Source organism: Nilaparvata lugens, chromosome 11 (assembly GCF_014356525.2).
Source record: "Nilaparvata lugens isolate BPH chromosome 11, ASM1435652v1, whole genome shotgun sequence".
NCBI lineage: Eukaryota > Metazoa > Arthropoda > Insecta > Hemiptera > Delphacidae > Nilaparvata > Nilaparvata lugens.
This window is the reverse complement of record NC_052514.1, coordinates 26,687,060-26,709,529: the sequence shown is the minus strand read 5'-3', so window position 1 is coordinate 26,709,529 and position 22,470 is coordinate 26,687,060. Positions and strand designations below refer to the sequence as shown.

General features: G+C 33.7%; 2 protein-coding genes across 2 annotated transcripts; both read left to right on the top strand.

The window, feature by feature from the left end:
• The first annotated feature begins 875 nt into the window (after positions 1-875).
• On the top strand, positions 876-16,216 carry LOC120353596 (odorant receptor 7a-like). Its single transcript, XM_039438017.1, has 5 exons — positions 876-894; positions 2,029-2,128; positions 5,788-5,892; positions 6,408-6,566; positions 15,483-16,216. Coding segments are annotated over exons 1-5 (429 nt in total). The 5' UTR covers positions 876-892; the 3' UTR covers positions 15,546-16,216.
• Positions 8,949-12,859, top strand: LOC120353595. Its single transcript, XM_039438016.1, has 2 exons — positions 8,949-9,468; positions 10,535-12,859. Exons 1-2 carry the CDS (start codon positions 9,047-9,049, stop codon positions 12,828-12,830), a joined length of 2,718 nt encoding a protein of 905 aa, XP_039293950.1. The 5' UTR covers positions 8,949-9,046; the 3' UTR covers positions 12,831-12,859.
• Positions 16,217-22,470: the final 6,254 nt, after the last annotated feature.

Genomic DNA, 22,470 nt, shown 5'->3' with positions numbered 1-22,470 from the left:
ATTAATAACTACTCCAGGCTCCCATAATTTTGTTCTCCAATCTTGGATATAAATGGGCTGATTTTCTTTGAAATAAGATACATGTTTCCGTGACTGCTTATCGTATGTTTCTTTCTGTTGAAATTTATGATTCTTCATTTGCACTGCTATTTCTTCCCGAGGAAGTTGATGAAGTTTCAAACTATCTTGAGGATAAGGGAACTTTGTTCTTATCATTCGACCAAACATTAACTGAGCAGGAGAATAATTGAGACCCGCAACACAACTATTCCGATAGTTAAGCAAACTCAAGTTTTAATTGGTTTTGCTTTCAGCACACTTTCTTATCATAGTCTTTGCTATGTTCACCCCCTGGTCCTACCGACTGCGCCATGTTTAAATATCTTAATAAATTCTTAGCCATTTGAAGCAACCATCTTTATTTACATAGATAACAAACTAAACTCAGTAAACAACTTATTATTTTATCAAACAGTTATCATGTGATTAAGTAACATCACATGATATACAAACAATAGTCTTCATCGTTCTCAGCATTCTGGGATGTATTGTAGTCACTGAATCTCTCCCGAACCTTGATGAAGTGAACAAGGTGAATTCGGAAATATTTCATCGGAAATATCCAGACAGAGTGATTGGGTTCCTTCTTTGGATGCCGTTTGACAGTAGTGTATCACCCCAAAACGAAATAACTAGAGTTATCGTATATTTAACTATATTTCTGTCGGTTCCTCTGGTAGCTGTAAGGTTTTCTCTACTACCTGTAATGTCACTACATTTAGTTGGCATTTTTTAAACCGTCTCTTCGAAAATTGGTAAACTGAAGTACAGTTGTACAGAGAATACTGATGAGACAATCATTGAAATCATAAAACTACATCAGAAGGCTCTCATGTGAGTGACGTTATGTTGAACAGTGGTATTCTTATCATCTCACCTTTTTCTTATTCCGTCTCCTCCTCTGCTTAGTTATGATAAGATTAATTATATTGTTCACTTTTTGTGTAGCTGAGAAGTTGATATTGTGGTAATTATTCATATTGAATGGAAAAGACTAAGAAATTGTCAAAAAACACAGATTAATTGATACCAATAGAGAAACAATAATGTAAGTAGATATCCCATGGTATAGGGCGTTTATGTCGCAACTTTTACTGTTATCACAAGCCCATAGTCCACGTAGTTCTTTCCCGTGAAGCTTTATGACGCTGGTAGTCTCTCATATTGTGCCGTTCATATACCATTGCCCTGTCAAAACAGTAAAAGTCGACAATAATCGACAGTAATCGGCTTGAGATAACAGTAAAAGTTGCGACATAAACGCCCTATACCATGGGATATCTACTTACATTATTGTTTCTCTATGTTGATACTTAGAAAGACCGGTTTCGGTTATTACACCATTGTCAATCTCTGATAAACTGTTTAAACTTTTTTATTATGACTGTTTCTCATCATTTAACTGAGAAACAGTTCAAACAGTTTATCAGAGATTGACAATGGTGTAATAACCGAAACCGGTCTTTCTAAGTATCAATAAATCTGTGGTTTTTTTGACAATTTCTTAGTCTTTTTCATTCAATTATATTGTTCATGATGAAATCAATTTATAAAATAGAATTATAACACTCTTTGAAAATAATAAATTAATAGATTAAGAATATAAATTTTAACTAATTTCAGTGTTCACACCATCAGATATTTTACTATTTTCAAAGGGTACTATAATTCTATTTTATAAATAAAAAAATAAGTAGCCCTTATTTTATAAATTTTAAGAAGATGAAATCAATTCTTTATTTATTTATTTGTCTTATTTGAACAAAAAACAAGCGAGTTACAAAGATACAGTAAACATTATAACAATTAGTTTTTTGTATGGTATAATTTGTATTAATAATTAATCTATACCTACTTATAAAATTGCAGGCAGATCCTTCCATGCTCACTTTTCTAAAATCCTTTCTGGAAAAATGCATTCTCTTGATTCAATTAGTGGGCTGATTCCAATTTTTTCCTTCATTCCAGGATCTCAAAGAACCTAGTCGAGTTCTTCAGACCAATCATTCTGTTGAAAGCTATATTTTCGTTCTGGATGTTCGCTGTTTTGATGGTGGTTATAACTGAGGTTTGTAACTAACAAGACATAGTTTATGTTAATAAAAATATCAATTAATTGATCATGAAATTAATTATGATTCTCAGTCTTTATTCTGCTGCATATCCTTTATTTTATGAGACAATAGTTTGAGCGAATAATATCAACTTTTAATTATGATGAATAGCCTAGGCATACATAGGAATAATTTCAATGAGAGAATCACGCAAGTGAATTTAGTACCGTACCTAATGATAATTATATTTCTTTTGTAATACCTACCTATATGTGAATGTGTTATAATTGTGGCTGTTCCATATATTATTGAATAGCAAGATACAAGTTAAGGTTATAAATAAAAAATATAAATCTAAGTACCCTATTTAAAATTGTTTATTCACTGCATGTTTCGGCTATATGATGGCATTATCAAGCGATTGGAAAATATATTCAAGAGTACCGTAGCCCTAACGAAAAAAATACAAGTTTAGGTTACTATTTATACTTTTAATAAAATCTGTGGTTTTGACATTTATCAGTCTTGTTATCCAAGTTTCTTGAGTAAGCAAGCATATAAGCTTAGTTCCCGCCGCCCAAGTTGATATGATGCTGTAACGTCGTCAGGAGACCGTATATAAATATTTCAATAATTAGTTTGTGGTAAGGAGAACTTTGGAAAGTTTTATTAATTCATATGAGGTTGAAGTTACAGTATATAGCCATATTTGAAATTTATTTTGAGATACATATGAGAACACAAGGATAATATCCTTGGATAATAAGATTAGACTATAAGTGGATGATAGGTACCGTATTTTTTCTCATTTCCACGAACCAATTTATCGATACCTTCATTCCAATACCACGTATGAGAATTTTTAAGCAATTTCGGGTTTTAATGGTTTCTAAAGGTAATTTTGGCGCTCTTTCCAATGGTTCTAATCCCAAGTATCAGAAGCGAACCGTTCAGCTGTTATATTCACAATTTCCGATAACACGTATTAGAATTGTTTGAGAATAATTTCTAATAGCATGTATCAGGCAATTTCGAATATCACATATTAGAAAACCCACATGAATCTGTTGCCTAGGTTTCCAATACAACGTAAGATCACCAATTCAAATAACATGTATCAGAAAGCACATGGCGTTGGGGAAAAACTGGTGATTCTGTAGTCGTTGATATAGTCAGCCTGAAATATCAAAATGGGATTGTATTCTATAAATTGAATTTCAATGATGATTATCAAAATTTGCCAAGAAGACCTTCCAAAGTGAGGAATGATGCAGAAGCTCCAGCATTGTATGAGGGTCCGATTCCTATCCCACTTTCCAAATGGAAACACCTTCAAGAATTGGAAAACGTGATACCAATTGACTTTCATAGCTTTTACGATAATCTTCCACATAAATTAACAGAGAATGAAAAACTTAAGAAGAAGTGAATAAGAAAAAGTAATAAGTAGAGCACTGAAATTTTCATATAAAAAAATCTGGTGTGGTGCACTCACACAACTTTCCTTGCCGTTATGAAAATTGATCAACTGACGCTAGTGTTCCCGCGCATCTCAAGTCCACTCTTCTAAGATCTGAACCAGCTGGTGACAGGACAATAACGCTGAAGACACACGAAGTCTGCTATCTCTTCATAGTGAAGGATTTAATAGAATCAACAGTTGCCAACAGTTTGCAATTGAATAATCTTATTTTCTCTAATTTCGAGCTTATTTTCAATTTTAGGCGGAAATGTTACTGGACATTAATTGAAGAGATTTTCATGCTCAATCTTTTCCAATTGAATTTTTTTGTTTAAATTGTATCTGAAACTCGATAATTGAGAATCTAAAATCAAACTTTGCATAGATGGTGCTGTGCTCCTGAAATTTTAACAGATATGGGACTTGTAGCAGTTGATGGAGCTTATCAATGACTTTTCTAGGTATGAATTTGATCAAAATCGTTGGAGCCGTTTTCGAGAATATCGCGAAAAAACCCTGTTTTTAACAACATTTTCGCCATTTTAGCCGCCATCTTGAATTGCATTTGATCGAAATTGTTCGTGTCGGATCCTTATAGTGTAAGGACCTTAAGTTCCAAATTTCAAGTCATTCCGTTAATTGGGAGATGAGATATCGTGTACACAGACGCACAGACACTCATACACACACACACACAGACACACATACAGACCAATACCCAAAAACCTTTGCATAGAAATTGGGGCACCTTAATTTTTTTCGGAAAGCAATACTTTCCTTACCTATGGTAATAGGGCAAGGAAAGTAATAAGTTAATAATGATAAAGATTTCTTGAGTCAAGTTGTAAAAATATATTCCTATTCAAATAATTATTTGTCTCAACTTTATTTCTGATTGGAAATCCTGAGTCAACTCTCATAGAATTATTGTAATTATGAATTTTATAAATGAATGCATTGTTATTGTATGAGCCTATGCAGGAAATAACATGTATCAGAGCTGTTTTGCAGTTCTAATACCACGTATGTGATTTAATAATTTGTAGGATAATCATTTGAAGATTTATTTGTGAGAAAAAGTTCAAAAAATGTACTATTATCCATATATTGTAGCTTTTCACATGGGAAATTATAATAATAATTGCTAAAATCAGTTTTTTGGCCCTCCTGAAAAATTTGCTTTTCTGTACATACGTGGTATTAGAATGAAGGTATCGTTATGATTCTCCACTTGTCATAAAATGAACTAATTAGCTGTACAGTATCAACTGTATGATTTGAATCTGTATTTTCTCATTTTCACGAACCATTTATTTATGCCTCTTGAATATACAAATTTTAGATCTTCAATTATCATAATGAACGGTAACTAACTGTATAAACTAAGTGATTTAAATCTGTATTTTCTCATTTTCATGAACCATTTATCGCCTCTTAAATATTCAATTTTCAGCTCTTCAATTATCATACAGCTAACTAACTGTATATAAACTGTATGACTTAAACCTGTATTCTCTTATTTTCACGAACCATTTATTGCCTCTTGAATATTAATTTTTTATCTCTCGAATTATCATAATATAAACTATCTAACTGTGTAAGCTGTGTGATTCAAATCTGTATATTAATTTTCTCATTTTCATGAACCAGTCATTGCCTCTTAAATATTAAATTTTCAGCTCTCTAATTATCATAATGAACTATCCAACTGTATATTAACTGTATGATTCAAACATGTATTTTCACATTTCCACAAACCATTTTATTGTTTCTTAAATATTTATAAACTGTATATATAAATCTTTATTTTCTCATTTTCACAAGCCATTTATTGGCTTATGAAATAAAAACACACAAATATATTGTCAAATTCTACACAGTTTTATTTGGTACAGGACCATGGTTTTGTGACCACACAGGTCACATTCAAAAACTGTAGAATTTGACAATATATATGTGTGTTTTTATTTCATTATGGACCGGTTCTACAACATCGACATTGACTCAGTCGAACATTTATTGTCTCTCAAATATTCATAAACTGTATTATATAAATCTGTATTCCTCATTTCTACAAACCTTTTTAATTATCATGATCTGTGTGATTTGAATCTGCTGTATATATTTTCTCATTAGCAGGAATCAAAATGATTGTGTCTCCAATATTAGTAAACTGTGAGATTAGAATAATTTATAGTCTATAATTTCCAGGAACCAATAGGCTCTTCAATTTTCATCAACTGTGCGTTATGTCTGCTGTGCACTGGATATGAGTTGCTACTGGATTGCTGGAGTGGAGAACAGTTAGCCAGAAAAGTTAGTTGAATTTTCGCTTTTGAAATAATTTTTTTCCAGATTAATTCTAGAATTACCAGTATTTCCAGTATAAACAATAACAGGAGAATTCGTCTCGTCAATATAACAATTCACAAATTGCTTGTATCTTCTTCAGCTTTCCATTCAACTGGTATAGGCTATAGGCAGCTTTCCATCGTTTTCTGTCCAGAGCTTCAATCTAATAGAATCTCTAAGGATTAAGTTAGGTATTAACATTTTGTTAATAACTTTGGTGTAAACGCAGCTTTAGGACGGTGAAATAAACATTTTGTTAATAACTTTGGTGTAAATAACGCAGCTTAAATATTGAATATTTAATACACCAATAAAAGCCATACGAATATTATTATTATTATTATTATTATTATTATTATTATTATTATTATTATTATTATTATTGAAGAATGTAAATACTGATGAATAAAAAAATATAGGTACGAAATAAGGAAATAAAATAAGATGATAAACATATTTTTTCAATCATTTTATTTCAGAGTGAGAAGGTTGGAGTAGCAGCCTACCAATGCCAGTGGGATAGAATGTCAAATAGTTCCAGAAAGAATCTTGTCCTACTCACTTTGAGGGCCCAGAGACCAATACAGTTGGATGTCAGGCCTTATTTGATTCCAATGTCACTCAAAACTTATGTTCAGGTATTGAAACATAATTTATTGCAGCTCTATATTTCATCCAAGAACCAATATTTTTTTGAATATATTCCAAAATTCGATGGAACTTCCAATAAAATTCCAAAATTTATCAAATCTCTCCAAGACATTTTCAATCTGTATTGTAACGATAAAATTGAACAATCACAACGCGAAGAAAATCATTGGCTGTTATTTACTGCCGCCCTCCACAGTTTGGAAGGTGCTGCAGATGATGTTGTACAAAATTGCGAGTGTTCCAACTTAGCTGAACTTATTGAACTTTTAACGAAAAGCTTCTCTGATAAACGCACGGTCCCTGACCTAATAGCCGAAATTGCTGTAATGAAATCATTCCAATACGAACACCCCCTCGACTTCCTACAAAGACTCAGTGAAAAACGCACCAGAGTGGTGACCCGCTATAAGCTTGATGGTGTAACCGGGGATCTCCTGAAAAATCTTCTCGAACAACTCGATACAACTCTTGTCCGCACGCTCATTCACGGTGTTCATCCAACACTCGGAGCTCATCTTCAGGTATACAAACTCAAGAACTTGGACGACGCCCGCGATACCCTGCGCAGTGATTGTAGCATTGTTTTGAAACAATTAAAATGTGCAGAGCCCGTAAGTGACAAAAGTGCAGTGAGTGAAAAGCAAATCAATTCTCAGTTCCAACCGCGGAATTTCTTTCAACCACAACCAGTGTTCAATCAATTCCGACAATTCTCTCCTCGGAATTTCCGCCAGCAACACTTCAATCAGAATCGGTTCCAGCAGCCCTTCACTACTCAGAATCGGTTCCAACAACCTCATCAAATCCATTTTCAACAGCCTCAACATTCTAATTTCCAACAAAGTGTAGTTCCCTCTACCTCTACTTTTCAGCAGTCGCAATTTCAAAATTTCCAACCGAAATCTTTCAATAACAATTCTCATAACTTTTCAAACGGAGCACGAAACATTCAACAGTTTCACAACTGGGACTCGCAGAATACTGTCTCCATGCGTACTGCTTCTACTAATAGAAATGCTAACAATTCGGCAAGAAACAATCCTTTCCAGGATCTTCACTATCTCGATGAATCAAATGATGATATCAATCAAGTAAATGCATCCACTCGTATTCAATTGTTGCAATCGCAACTCAACAATCTAACATCAGCTGTGAATGAAATGGCAGATCATTTTTTAGGGTGTGGCCCCAATCCGGCGGAAACCCCCCCATAGAGCTTGAATTGAATATTATTGATAAATCGCTACCCTATTTTGTCGATGATGTAAACAGAAAATGGCTTGTTGACACTGGATCGATGATGAATTATGTACATCCTGCAATTGTACCGCCAACTGTAACTAGATATAAGGAAAAATTTGTTGTAAAAACCCCGGCTGGTACAAGTGGTGGACATGAGTATATATTTTTTGGTCCATCCACATTATTTCCGAATCTTTCTAGAATTAAGATGTATATATATGATTTTTCCGACAGGTACGATATTCTTTTAGGTAATGAAACTATGCAACAACTCAAAGCCCATGTAAATTATGAGACTAATACGTTAGATTATGACAATGTATCAAAACCGTTATTATCTGTAATTAATTCTAGTAGAAAACAAATTGAATTGAAACCTGGATTTAATGTAATAACTATCCCAGTTAGGTCTATTCCCACTGTAGGACAGGGATTACTTAAACCTATAAATAATTCTAACTATTGTATTGAAGAAGGTATAGTTGATATTGTTAATGGTGAATGTACTTGTATAGCTTTCTCTCATGAACTCATGACCATCAGTCCTGAACCCATGGAAATTGAGGAAGTAGAAACGATTCTTGACTCGCATAATGACTCAATGACCACACGTCCTGAAACTTTTGCATCGATAAAGAAATTGATCCATGAAACTTTACGAACTGACCACATGAATGACGAAGAAAAAAGAGAGATATACGATTTAATTATCAAATTCCCTGCGATAATAAAGCTTGATAATATTCCTCTTGGTTCAACAAACTTATTAAAACATAAGATCAATACTGTAGATGACAATCCTGTGTACACACGAAACTATAGGTACCCACAAATATTCAAGAAAGACGTACAAATCGAAATTGATAAACTGCTGCAAAATAAAATCATTCAACCCTCCAACTCTCCATACAATTCCCCAATATGGGTTGTTCCAAAAAAACTAGATGCTTCAGGAAAAAAGAAAATAAGAATGGTGATAGACTACAGGAAACTTAATGACAAGACGATAGCTGATAAATATCCTTTACCAAACATTAAAGATCTTTTCGGTAAAATTGGGAGATCCACTTATTTCTCCACAATAGATTTGTACTCAGGTTTCCATCAAATCGAAATGGACACAGAATCTGTTCCTAAAACTGCTTTTTCAACGGAAGATGGTCACTACGAGTTTCTTAGGCTCCCTTTCGGGCTGAAAAATGCACCCCCATTCTTTCAAAGAAATATGAATATATTGTTTGCTAAAATGCCGAATGTATTAGTATATATGGATGATATAATAGTATTCTCTGACAATTTGGAAGAACATTTGAAACATTTAAAATCTGTTTTCAAGAAACTACAAAATCACAATCTCAAAATACAGCTTGACAAAACCGAATTTTTCAAAAGAGAATTGTTATACCTTGGCCACATTGTTTCAGAACGCGGTATTCAACCCAACCCAGCCAAATTGCAGGCCATAAAGGATTTTAAAATACCTAAAACCGAAAAACAAATCAAACAATTCTTAGGGTTAACAGGCTACTATAGGAAAATGATACAGAACTATGCAAAAATCGCAAAACCTCTGACTCAGGCATTGAAAAAGGATGTAAAGATCGATATTAATAATACAGAATATGTAAATGCATTTGAGAAATTGAAATAGTATATTTCGCACCTAGGGCCGAAAATGAGACTTTTCTGGCTCGAAATCGGTTTTCAAGTCCGAGGCCGTAGGCCGAGGACTAGAAAAGATTGAGAGCCGGAAAAACATTTTTGCCCATGGTGAGAACGTAATTTTTCGCCACACAGAAAAATAAACAATATATATATGAGAATAATAATTATTCTCATTGTCTATTATAAGCACTTCCGAAAGCAAAAGTGGAAGGTCATAGCTCTAGCAAATCTGAATATCAAGAAATTGTCCAAGTATTTTTATTTTTTATTCTGATTTGTCTAAATAACCTAAAAGATTATGTTCAATTATGTAAGAGGTTGAGTTTATACTTTTTATTCTTCCAAATGACAATAAGATGATATTATTATAAATGTTTTAATTATTGAATGATAAACACAAATAATGAAAAGTTTTTGATCAGCTGGTTTATCACACTTGAAAAAGTTTTTGATCAGCTGGTTTATCACACTTGAAAAAGTTTTTGATCAGCTGTTTTAGCACGCTTGAAATTCGGCCAATCTGATGTGATCTGAATGTCAATGGAAGTTTAGGTTAGAAGTTCTATCCTTCTATGAAAATCGAATTATTTGAATAGTTTATAATATATATCTTATCTGTATTTTATTCATTTAAATAAAATGATAGTATATTATTACAGAATACTTTATTGAATTCTAGAAGCATAAAATGATTCCGTTTATCCACCATGTTCCGTGATAAACGCTTTACTAGGAGGTTTGAGGTTAGATTCTATTATACTCTGAAAATTGAATTTGAATAGTTTATAATATCTCATTTGTATTTCATTCATCCAAATAAAATGATAGTATCTTATTGCAAAAACTTTATTCAATTCTAGAAGCATAAACTGATTCCGTTTCATAAACTATTTTGTAAACACGTTCACATCAAATCAGAATCAGCTGACTTCAAGGTTATTTTACAGCCCTAGGGCCGTAAAAATTTTACCGGCCTGGTCAGAAAACAATCACTTTCGGCCTCCATATGACGCACGTAAACCAGCTCATTACATCCAAGTGGGGCGAAAACAATGTTACAGAACAGTCCAATATTACAACTCCCTGATTTCTCTAAACAGTTCATTGTCACGACTGACGCGAGCAATTATGCTATAGGAGGGGTATTATCCCAAGTTTTTGAAGGAAAAGATCTACCAGTAGCGTATGCTTCGCGAACTTTGAATAAACATGAGATCAATCTCTCCACCATAGAAAAAGAGTTATTGGCTATTGTCTGGTGCTGTAAATATTTCAGACCTTATTTATACGGACGGAAGTTTCTCATTCAAACTGACCACAAGCCTCTCCAGTGGCTTCATAGCATCAAAGAACCGAACTCGAAACTCATTAGATGGAAACTATTATTAGAGGAATTTGATTTTGATATTATTTACATAAATGGGAAGACCAATTACGTAGCGGACGCTCTGTCTCGTCCTAATAATGTTCACATGATGGAAAATGAGGAAGATGATTTTTTAGGTTTTGAAGATGGCTTTCGCGGGTTTGCGAATATTGCTACTGACCCCCACGAAACTGGTCTAGAAGATGGCTTTCACGGTTTTGATAATAGTGCTCACGACCCTGATCATGAATTCGATGATATTAACGTGGACGAATTGCTGCGATTCAATACTCGTACTGAAGCTCCCTCCATAGACGTTAGTTCCCTTGATGAAATTCTCCAACAAATAGATAACCCGGCCGAAGGAACTGATAATGATGATATTATAGGTATTGATAATAGAAATGACGGCGTTGTAAATAATGATGCTAATGAAAACATTGTGCGTGATATTGATTATGAAAATGTTGTAAATAATAATGAAAATGGTAATGAACCTGAAGATGATAATAACAGTTTAGCCACAATACATTCTCAAGAGAGTTCAAACGAGCAAGTAACTATTGCTGATGACGATAAGATTCTGAATGTAGAACATAACCAATTAGTACTTGAACGAGGTGACCAACCCCCTCGCTTGATTAAGATTTTTGATAAAAATAGATTGATTATTTATTTTAGGAATGCTAATGATTACGATGACATGAAGGACAAATGTATAGAGTATTTGAAACCGAATACAAAGTATGGAGTTTTCTGCTCGCGTGCCGGAGCCCTATACGATGAGTATGAACGGATTTTTAACAATTTCAAGAACGTACTGCTAGAGACTTTTGATTCGATCAAACTTAAACGGTATAAAAGAATGAACTTAGATGTGACACAAAATGATGAACAAAATCAGGTAATCTCTAATTATCATGAGGGTAAAACATTCCATCGCGGTATCAATGAATCTTATAATCAAATACGACGTAAATATTACTGGCCATCAATGCTACAGGACATGACTGGTTACATCAATAAATGTGCTGTTTGCTTAAAGGTTAAATATGACGGGAGACCCGTTCGAGTTGACTATAAAATCACACCAACTCCTGAAACACCGTTCGAAAAAATACAGATTGATTGCTTCCAATATGACAAAATAAAGTTTTTAACGATGACTGACTGTTTTTCCAAACGGCTAACGGTTCATCCAATAAAAAGTTTGAACCAAGTTGATATCCAAGAATGCTTAAACGACTATTTCTCTGCTTTCCCCATCCCCAAAATTGTACAAATGGACAACGGACGTGAATTTGACAATGCAGGCCTACGTGATTTCCTGAGACTTTATGGCATTGAACCATATTACGTTACTCCCGGACACCCAGACTCACAAGGTTTGGTAGAAAGGACTCATTCTACACTTATTGAAATTCTGAATGCCATTCAACTTGAAAATAAAACCAACACCACTGAAACTAATATGAAATTAGCGGTAATTGCCTTCAATAATACTCTAAACTCTACATTGAAAATGTCTCCTATGGAAATAACATATGGAATATCGAATAACCCTTTTGTAAACGGAATAACAGAGAGATTAGTAACTGAACAACTGTCCCAACAGTATCTTGAACGAGTCAACCTAGTGCATAAAATGATTAAGAATAAAATTGAAGAAGAAAAACAAAAACGTACTGAGAAATTGAATGTTAATCGTGAGAAGAATGTTGAAATTGAAAACGAGCCACACATAAAATCGACATTTAATAAGAAAACAAAACCGAAATTCATCAAAGTAAATTACGATGCAACACAGCAATTAGCTAGGAGTCCTAAAGCTATCCAAAAACGCCCTTTCAAATTGCACCCTAACAGAATGAAACGGCCTAAAAAACCGGTGAAGGGTAAGAAAAAGGATTTATTTGTTACAGGACGTGATGGTACTGCCCCTAATTCTCCTGTTGCTGGCCCCAGCAACGTCTTATAAGATGGTAGATTTGAGCAGAACATCTGGTATTGCTCCTATCAAGATACAGAATTCTCATATAATTAATGAAACTTTTACCTATGTTCATAATATTAATACTAGTTATTTACGTTTAGAATTAAGTAATATTGAAACATTTGTTGATTTTCTCGCTAAAAGGAATAATATTGATAAGAGTCGCTTAAGTATGATGAAATTGAATTTGAAATACACTAAGAATAAATTGAATGAGATTCAATCAGTTAATTATAGGCAGAAAAGAGGTCTTTTTAATGGTTTAGGATCCGCGATTTCGTGGATCACTGGGAACATGGATGCTGATGATAAGGAACGATATGACAAAATTTTGCAGACAGTCCAATCTAATGAATATCATCTTAGTAACAATGTAGACAAGCAATTTGCTGTAAATCAGAAATTAATTAACGAGTTCAATAATGAGATGAAAGTAATCAGAGCGAATAATCTAAAAATCAGCAATTACTTTAATTCTTTGTTCAATGAATCCAACCGAATGGAAATGAATCAGCAATCCTCTTTGTTATTCGACTCGCTCCTGCTTCTGAATAATAAAATATCTGACATTGTAACTAGTCTCGAATTTTGTAAATTGAAAATACTGCATTCTTCTATTATTTCTCATGATGATCTTTTTCTCCTACAAAAAACTCAAATGTCAGCTTTATTTCAAATAAAATTAGTGTGTTATGGAAACTAAGCAAAGTACATTGTGGAATATTTAAAGACCATATTTCATATTTTGTGGACGTACCGCTATTGTCAACTGTTTATGAAACGTTTTTTCTATTGTCTTATCCTGTCATTGTCGGTAACGAAATTTTAACAACTATTGCACATCCTTCTTTTGTTCTTCGAAATGACAAATTATTTTCTGGAAATTGTGAACTCATTTATGATGATTATTATTGTAGTACAGTAAGCGAACTTAATGATATATGTATTGAGCAATTATTAAATGATAGGACTCTAGACGGATGTAGTAAGGTAGTTTTGAGAGACGGAGATTCTTTCATAAAATATGTAGAAATAGTTGATAGTTTTATATTATTTAATTTTAGTACATGTATGGTTCTGAATACTGATGTGAACAAGAATATTACTCTTTTTCTTAATAAGAAAACGCAATTGTTGAAAATTAATAGCTCAGAAACACTGATTGGTTACTACAAACCAAATATATTTTGGGAAAACGAAATTGTACTTCCAACTGAATTTGTAGAAAAAAAACGACTATCCAACCTCAACTTTGATCAAGTACATATTGCTAATATAAATTTACAAAAACTTGATGTTCTAGATGAGTTACCTCTGACCGATAATCGAAACCTATGTATTATTCTTTTGCTTATTTTTACTGTAATTTTATTGATTGTTATAATATTTCTCAAACGGCTGTTTATCTGGCACAAACTTTGTAACTTAATGTGTTGTAAATCTGAAGTTGAAAATGATACTGTACAGCATGAACCAGAACAAATATGCCCCAGACTACCATGTACTTAGTTTATAATACTTAAATATAATATATGTTTTTTATTTCTTTGAAGCTGAGGGCAGCTTCACTCTTAGGGGGGGAGAGTTACATCTGGTAACACCTAATATTATTGCTGACGCTGTATTCCATTGTAATGCTCGATCATAGTACTTTTAGTCAGTCTACTGCCAAACTTCACCGAGAGCACTTCTCTCTTTTTCGATGTAGGCCTATATTTTATAATTATGTGTTTGAAAATAAAGTTTTCTTTTTAAAAAGGTGTTTGGTTACCCCAGAACTATAACTTATGATATTATCCAATACAGTAGAGCATCGATTATCCCGACTTGATGCATGACAGTGTCCGGATAACTGATAATCCAGATAATCGATTTTACCTTAGCTCTTTCAAGTGTAGACATACCGTACTGTACTAATTGAAATTGTTCATTCTGGCCAATACTACTCAGTAGAACCCTACGTATGTACCGTATGACCTGCAGCCTATCTACTTATTCTTCAATCACATTCTAGTTAAAGTAGACCCCATGTTTTGTGTAATTCAATAGGGTACAGTACCTCAAATTTTTCAATAATCAATCTGACAAAATATTGCATGAAATAATGACAATCAGGAAGATGGCGGACCTGCTGAAAGATCTCGTCACAGTGAATGATTAATTCATTTATTGTAAAAAATTTGACTGCTAGTCGTTCTTTTTAATAGCAAAAAGTGATTTTATAAAAAGCAGTTCGTGATGGAAAACAACATTGACTTACGGTACCATACCACAAGTATTTGAATTAGCCTACTGCAAATTATTTGTATTGAGTGAAATAGGCATCATGATGACTAATATTAATCAATTATTTCAGCAATGTCCTTCATTTTCATGAACTATAACAGAATTTCTATAACTGTAACTAGTATTTCTGTCTATTTATTTATTTATTTATCACATTGTGTACAAATACTCAACTGAGGAAAGGCACAACAGGTTCATGCCCAAAACTGTCCCATTTCCAATTTATACTATACTGTCCAAATCAAAATGAATAATTATTGTTTAGCAACGATAAAGTGCTGTACTATTTTAGATCAGTAATTTAATAGGAATTCAGTTTGTAATCAATAACTTTCCTCTCCTTTGTTTCAGATAATGAAAGCATCGTTCTCCTGCTATACACTTCTTCTAAGCATCAAAGCAGAAAAACACTAGACAACCAGTTGATAGATGATTGTTGTCAACTAGTTTATAAATATTTGTTGACTGGTTGTCAACTTAGAAAACGTAGACATTGACACTAGTCAATCAGTTGATAGATGGTTGTCGATAGTTGACACATAATTGACAACAGTGAACTAGTTAATAGATTTTTGTTGATCAGTTGATTGATGGCTGTCAATAGTTGATATATGGTTGTTAATCGTTCATAGTCAATAGTTGATAGTTATAGGCCTACTTACATATTGATTACTGAATAGTTGATTATAGAATTTCATCGGACATGGAAATGAAGACTCCATCTAAGCCAAGATCTTACTATCAGATAATAAAATACTTGACAAATATTCAAGGAATGAAATAAAAAAAGAATTCAACAATAGACAATAGATTTATTCAATCTAATGGTAACAACAAGCCAACAACAGAAACACATAATCACAATCGACAACAAAATATTATTCTACAATATAAAACCACTTCAGATACTGCAAATACAAATTAGACTCTATTAAATGAAACCTAATAATGATACGAAAACTATTTTCATATTATTCTCAATGTACTGAATTATAATGAGTGATATTTACGATCGCTATCTATTATTTATCTTTGTCATCAGATTTCTTTGTCACATAATTCATAAAGTCTGTGAAATTTTCAAATTCAGTCCTTCCTTGAGCCCCTTCTTTCGTGATTCGTGGTAAAGCAGCACCCATCCTCATTCTGAAGTCTTGTAGCTGAAATAGAACAAAAAATGTAATGATTATTTTCAAAGAATAATTAATTAATTCTGAATTATCTGATATTGTATTCTATTCAATATTATTCATTTATTGCTGATGATACCCTCATGAGCTTTTTGCTCATACGTAGGAAATGAAAAGGGCGTCGGTGAATTGATGATATGAACAAACGTCCATGCCAACAGCGGGATTCGAACCCACGAACCAGGCGGTGCTAGCAGACCGAAGTTTGTATAAAGCTACGTTTACACTATGTAGTTGGAGAGCTATACAGCTCTGCTATATAAAATTTGAGCTACATATAGCTCTGTCAGCTACATATAGCTCTGCTATGAGTAGATTTAAGATTTAATGCTAGATGTAGCTCTGCTATATGTCAATTTTTGTTTATAGCAGAGCTACATGTAGCTGCTCTGTCCTTGAGGAAGGCTGTCGCAGCTGTTTACTGCTGTTTGCAGCTGTTTAGTGCCTGCTGGGTTTAAACCAGATAGACTGTACTCATATGTTGTCAGAGTGCTAGTAGGCTACTGCGCAATGCGAGCATTTCTTTTTGAATTATGATTATATTATTGTGCAATGATGGAGAGTGAATTTGACTGGAATAGAGACAACATTATCCAATATCTTCTTTTTCTTCTCTGTGCTGCCATTACTTGTAGCAGAGCTATTGTATATAAGTGTGTAAGCCAGTATATATTGTAATCTACATACTCAAGTACTCAATCAATCAATCTCACTCTCTTTATCTGGTCGTGTGTTGACAAGGCAAGGATATTATTTTATATTCTTCTTAGAGAATCGACAATTATTTGTTGAAACACCGCCGATTTATGAAGTAACATCATAATATTATATTATCGTTAATTGCATTCAATCTTTATTTCTCATTGATAAATTTTTTATAGTTTGTAGACCTAAAATTCGTTGAATAATATTTAGCATTGCCGTCTTTTGATGTAAATGAGATATTGCCAGTAGATATTGTAACATACATCAATAGAGAAATCCATTCTAATCCAATATCTCTCTCTCTCGCTCTCTCTCTCACCTCTCTCTCTCTCTCTCTCTCTCTCTCTACTTGGGTTGTGTGGCAGAGAGGACCAGGAGTCCCAATTCCACCCTAATAAAGGCATATAATCAATCAATCAATCAATCATCTCTCTCTCTCTCTCTCTCTCTCTCTCTCTCTCTCTCTCTCTCTCTCTCTCTCTCTCTCTACCTTTCAAAGGTATGTGAACACTGATATCATTGAAAGGTGGTATATTGAAAGGTGAATTATATGAGCCAATTATAATACACCTTTTAAAGGTATGTGAACTGGTATCATTGAAAGGTAATTTATTGATATGAGTCAATTAGATTATACAGCCACAGTTTATCCCACTATCTCAAGTATCATCCAATCATGAATCTATTATTGTGTCCGTTCTTTCTCCTATTTTCACGTCTTACAATACCAAAATAAATTCAGATACGTTATCTAGCAACTAACAATCAAGCATCAAAACAATAATTAGAGGCTACTCGTCATTTTTAGGTATAAGAAATTCAACAGTTCTATCAATAAAATTGAGAGAATAACTTATAGCTTATTGATTGGATAATTGTTCTGACCTTTAGTGTTGTTATTCAATTCTTCAACCAAAATTTAATAATTGAATTCAATTTGAGTTCAATTATTGAACTTGAATATGCAGATGAGATCCTACAATATTCTTCTTTAGGTGCTCTACTCCAGATTAATTGAAATAGTACTTTGAAACCAAAAATAATAATTGGACTGGAATTCAATTTAACTGAAATACGCAATACTGTTTCGTCTGAGAATAATTGTCTGTAAAATTTCATTGCTGACTTATTTAACAGCTCATGCTTCCCGGAAATAACCGATAGCAGTCTGTGATGTTTCACACAACCAATCTTTCTCAGAAGGTTCATGGTTCCGTATCTGCATTGGAATATTATACATTGGTCCACCTCTATCACAGATTTAACCTATCTGATCTAATCTATCTGAATCAAAACAGATCTGTTTAGTTGGTCATTGATTCTACCCAGTAATACTGTACAATCTATAATTTCTAGAGTTGAATAAAATTATATTATAGTGGAGTACGGTAATTGAGAAAAGTCCTATGGAGGAGTGATCTGATCTATCTGAATCAACACAGATCTGTTTAGTTAATCTTTGCTTCTACCCAATAGAACAAACCTATCATAAAGAGTTTAGAACAGTTCACACAAATTTGTTTAGTTAATCTTCGCTTCTACCCATAGAACAAACCTATCATAAAGAGTTCAGAACAGTTCAACACAAATCTGTTTAGTTAATCTTTGCTTCTACCCAATAGAAAAAACCTAAAGATTTCAAAATATAGAGGAGCTATGCTACAGGCATTAAAATTTCTAAATGTTTTGCTTATGGTATCAGGACTGAATCCACCCAAAAAGGGAAGCAAATTTCTGCCATACAATGTCTTAACAATATTCATATTCGTTTTGTTAACTGTTCAAATATCATAAACAATGATATCAGCCATTATAATGGTTCCATTAGTCCCTGTTTACGGTATACTTCAGTTTTTCCTAGCAAGCACCGGGTTCATGGGGGTTTTAATGATGGCTGTCTTGATTCAAAATCGAAAAAACCTGGTGAACCTTGTGGCGAGCATAAAAATGTGTACAATTTTGAAGATGAGATTTGGGAGGACGAGAATAAAAGTTTCTATGAGAAATTCTCGTTGAGGTTACTGGTTTTTAATTCAGTTTCATTTGGGGCTTTGCTGTCCACTTATGTGGTAATGCTCGAGAACCTTGTGGATCAGCGTCTGGTTGAGGTCAATGCGAAAGTTTTGGGTAGAAAAAATCCGGAACGGGTAATCGGGTTTTTGCCGTGGTTCCCTTTGATTACACGGTTTCACCGTATTTTGAAATCTGTAGAGTTTGTGTGTACGCCACCATGACTGTTCTCTCCCGGTAGCTATGTTGAGGCTCTCTCTCCTGCCTACTCTCATTCTTCAAGTGATTGGTCAGTTTGAATCAATTTCGACGAGGATTTCTGAAATTACTTCAAATCCTGGATTTGGGACTGTTGATGATGAAGTCATAGAAGTCATCAAGTCACATCAGCAGATATTATTGTAAGTAGATGAAATAGAAATCTCAAATCAAATCAAATTCTTTATTTACACATTGTTGTACAAAAAGTAAATTGTATCAAATAGTGTATCGTCAAAATAAAATCAAAACATAAACATATATGCTATACAGTAGGCCACTACATCAATCATGTATAGTATGAGCAATTTCTTATATTATTGTAAGGTTCCAACGTTACAACCTTTATCCATGATCAAGTGTGGAGGTTAAATTTAAAAACCGAAATCAGCTGTTGATAATCAGGTTAACCAATATAAGATATTGTAGAAGTAAAACCGACTACTTTTACAACCTTTTTGCATGGAAACATCACTTTGCCAAAAGTTGTGGGTTACAACCTTTTTGCCGGCAACTATTCCATTATCAAAAAACTCGTCAACACTATAAAATGCCCCTTTTAACCAAAAGAAAAGACATCTTTTTCGAAATATCTGCGATTTCTACACTTGATTGCAGATAGCAGGTGATTGAAGAGCATGTAACTAGGCTTCTTCTCAAAAAGCCTTAACCTATGTGAGACAACACACAAATTACCCTTGCCTCTAGTATTGTGTTGGTGAACCTGTGAGTTTGTTGAAACTTTTATTTATTATCATATGTTAGCAAGAGTAATCTATATATATAAAAGCGAAATGACACTCACTCACTCACTGACTGACTGACTGACTGACTGACTCACTCACTCACTCACTCACTCGCATAACTAAAAATCTACCGGAGCAAAAACTTTCAAATTTGGTAGGTATGTTGAGTTGGCCCTTTAGAGGCGCACTAAGAAATCATTTTGCTTTATTCAACTCTAAGGGTTGTTTTTAAGGGTTTAAAGCTCGTCTTTCAGCATGCATATTCTTCTTCTCCCAATCTCTTAATTATAATTGAAATTTCCATATCATATGTTACTATAGAACTATAATCTAGATAGAGTACCTCCTTGAAACAGTTGTTAACTGGCAACTAAATTAATAATTTTGTCAGGTTGGCATTAAGTTGAGTTGACTTTGTAAGGTTGGCACCAAGTTGAAGATTTAAATGCATTTATTGCGGAAAAATTTATTGGGCACTACTACTTCAATCCTGGGAATATTATATTACTAGCCGTCAGGCTCGCTTCGCTCGCCATATCCGTTTAGCCAGACGTTTATTCTGGTCCCCCGACTGGATTGTTCTAACATATGATAAAAATGCTCAAATGAAAAATGCAGGCGAGCGAAGCGAGCCTGCTGATCTCATTCTCGGACGATCCAGGGGGGTCCAGGGGGCGGAGCCCCCTGTTAGACGGATATGGCGAGCGAAGCGAGCATGACGGCTAGTTGATAAAAATATAGATGCAAGGCACAGTCAGAATACCCTGAGTTACGGAAGCTCCTCTACAAGATTGACCAAAATCAAGTCCAGCAAGGCATCTAACAGCTTTTTTCTGTATGAGAAAAATTGTATCTAAATTTGTTTTACTGGCGCTAACCCAGAGTTCAATGCCGTAAACCAAATACGAATATATTAGTGAGTAATATAAAGTTCTTCCAAGACTCGACTCACAATTACGCGACTCAGGTCGAGAAGAGACTCGACTCTAGTCGAGAGCATGTGTTTCCAAATGGTGACACTCAGACCAGTCGACTCTAGTCTCCGCGACGTAACCACTTGAAAACACATGCTTTCGACTAGAGTCAAGTCTCTTCTCGACCTGAGTCGCGTAAGTGTGAGTGAGCCCAATACCTACCCTTTTTAAAATTATATACTCACAACATGTTTCGGCTATATGATGTCATTATCAAGTCAAGAATAGCCCATTTATATTGAAGAGTAGCCCTACATTTATTTTCTTTGTCCTTAAGTTGATTTTGAATGATGAATGAATAAATAAATAAAGGAAAAGACAATTATTGTAAGTAGGTATAACATACAAAAAGTGAAATGATACTTTCAGATCATGGAAGGGTTGAAATCGGTCGTGTTGTAATCAAATAAAAGGGTAGGCCTACTTGATATTATCCTTGATTATAATTTATTACAAAGTTTAAAACTTGTAATATGAAATATATTACTTAATATAGTTAGATTTACAGTAGGTAGTATCTATTATTCCATTCTATTATGTTTTAGGAAAATTTTCTTTTTCCTACAGTTACGTTGAAAAGTGGCCATTGCTGCACTGATTACAGAACGCAAAGAATCACTTTTCCGCTCTAGTGCGGGAAAAATTTTTCTGCACTCCAGATTTGCAACATGGCAACGCAAAATACTTAGTAGGTTATATGGAGCAACAGTGCAGCAAAATCCAAATGAAGTTGGTAACAGTGACTGCTGTGGCTGCTATAGTGGCAGTAGAGTAATATAGAAGAACAACGTTGCCGATTCTCTGCCTTTTATAGCTGATACCAGTATATCTTATGTAATTGTTCATTCTTCTTAGAACAATCAATTATTGTACTCATCAAGTGAATTTACTTTTCAATAAATAATACACTTGCATAATAGATTGAAAATTTTGTTAATAATTAACAATTATTGATCATATTTCAACATTGTAAAAAATCTGGCAAAAGGATAGCAGCACCAATGTAATCAATACTGACTATCCTAGGAAAAATTAAAGATTACAAATTTTCCTAAACATTTTATTCGTCTCACAGTTTTAGAGATTTCTCTATACGCCTACTGTAGTCTTCTATGTTTTTCTCTGTATCTTCTTTAGTATTGACGAAGACAACTTCTTTCAATTGTGGAGTAGCTTGGTTTAAGTTTTCAAAATGCAATGGGTTTAAGCTGCATATTATACACCAAGTTTTCACAGATTCTTCTATAAAAAAGTTTTGATTCTTTAAAAATTTGCTGTTCTCAAACAATGTAGAGCAACAAGAGCTGTCAAAATTTTCGCTAAGAAAGCATAGTCTGCATGACTTGTAATGAAGGAAATTTGTTGGCAACTTTCTCAGTGTTTACAATGTATGGAAAACAAAAATCATGTTAGATAGAGGGATTTTTACAAGTTGAGGAAGCAATTTCCGCTGTAA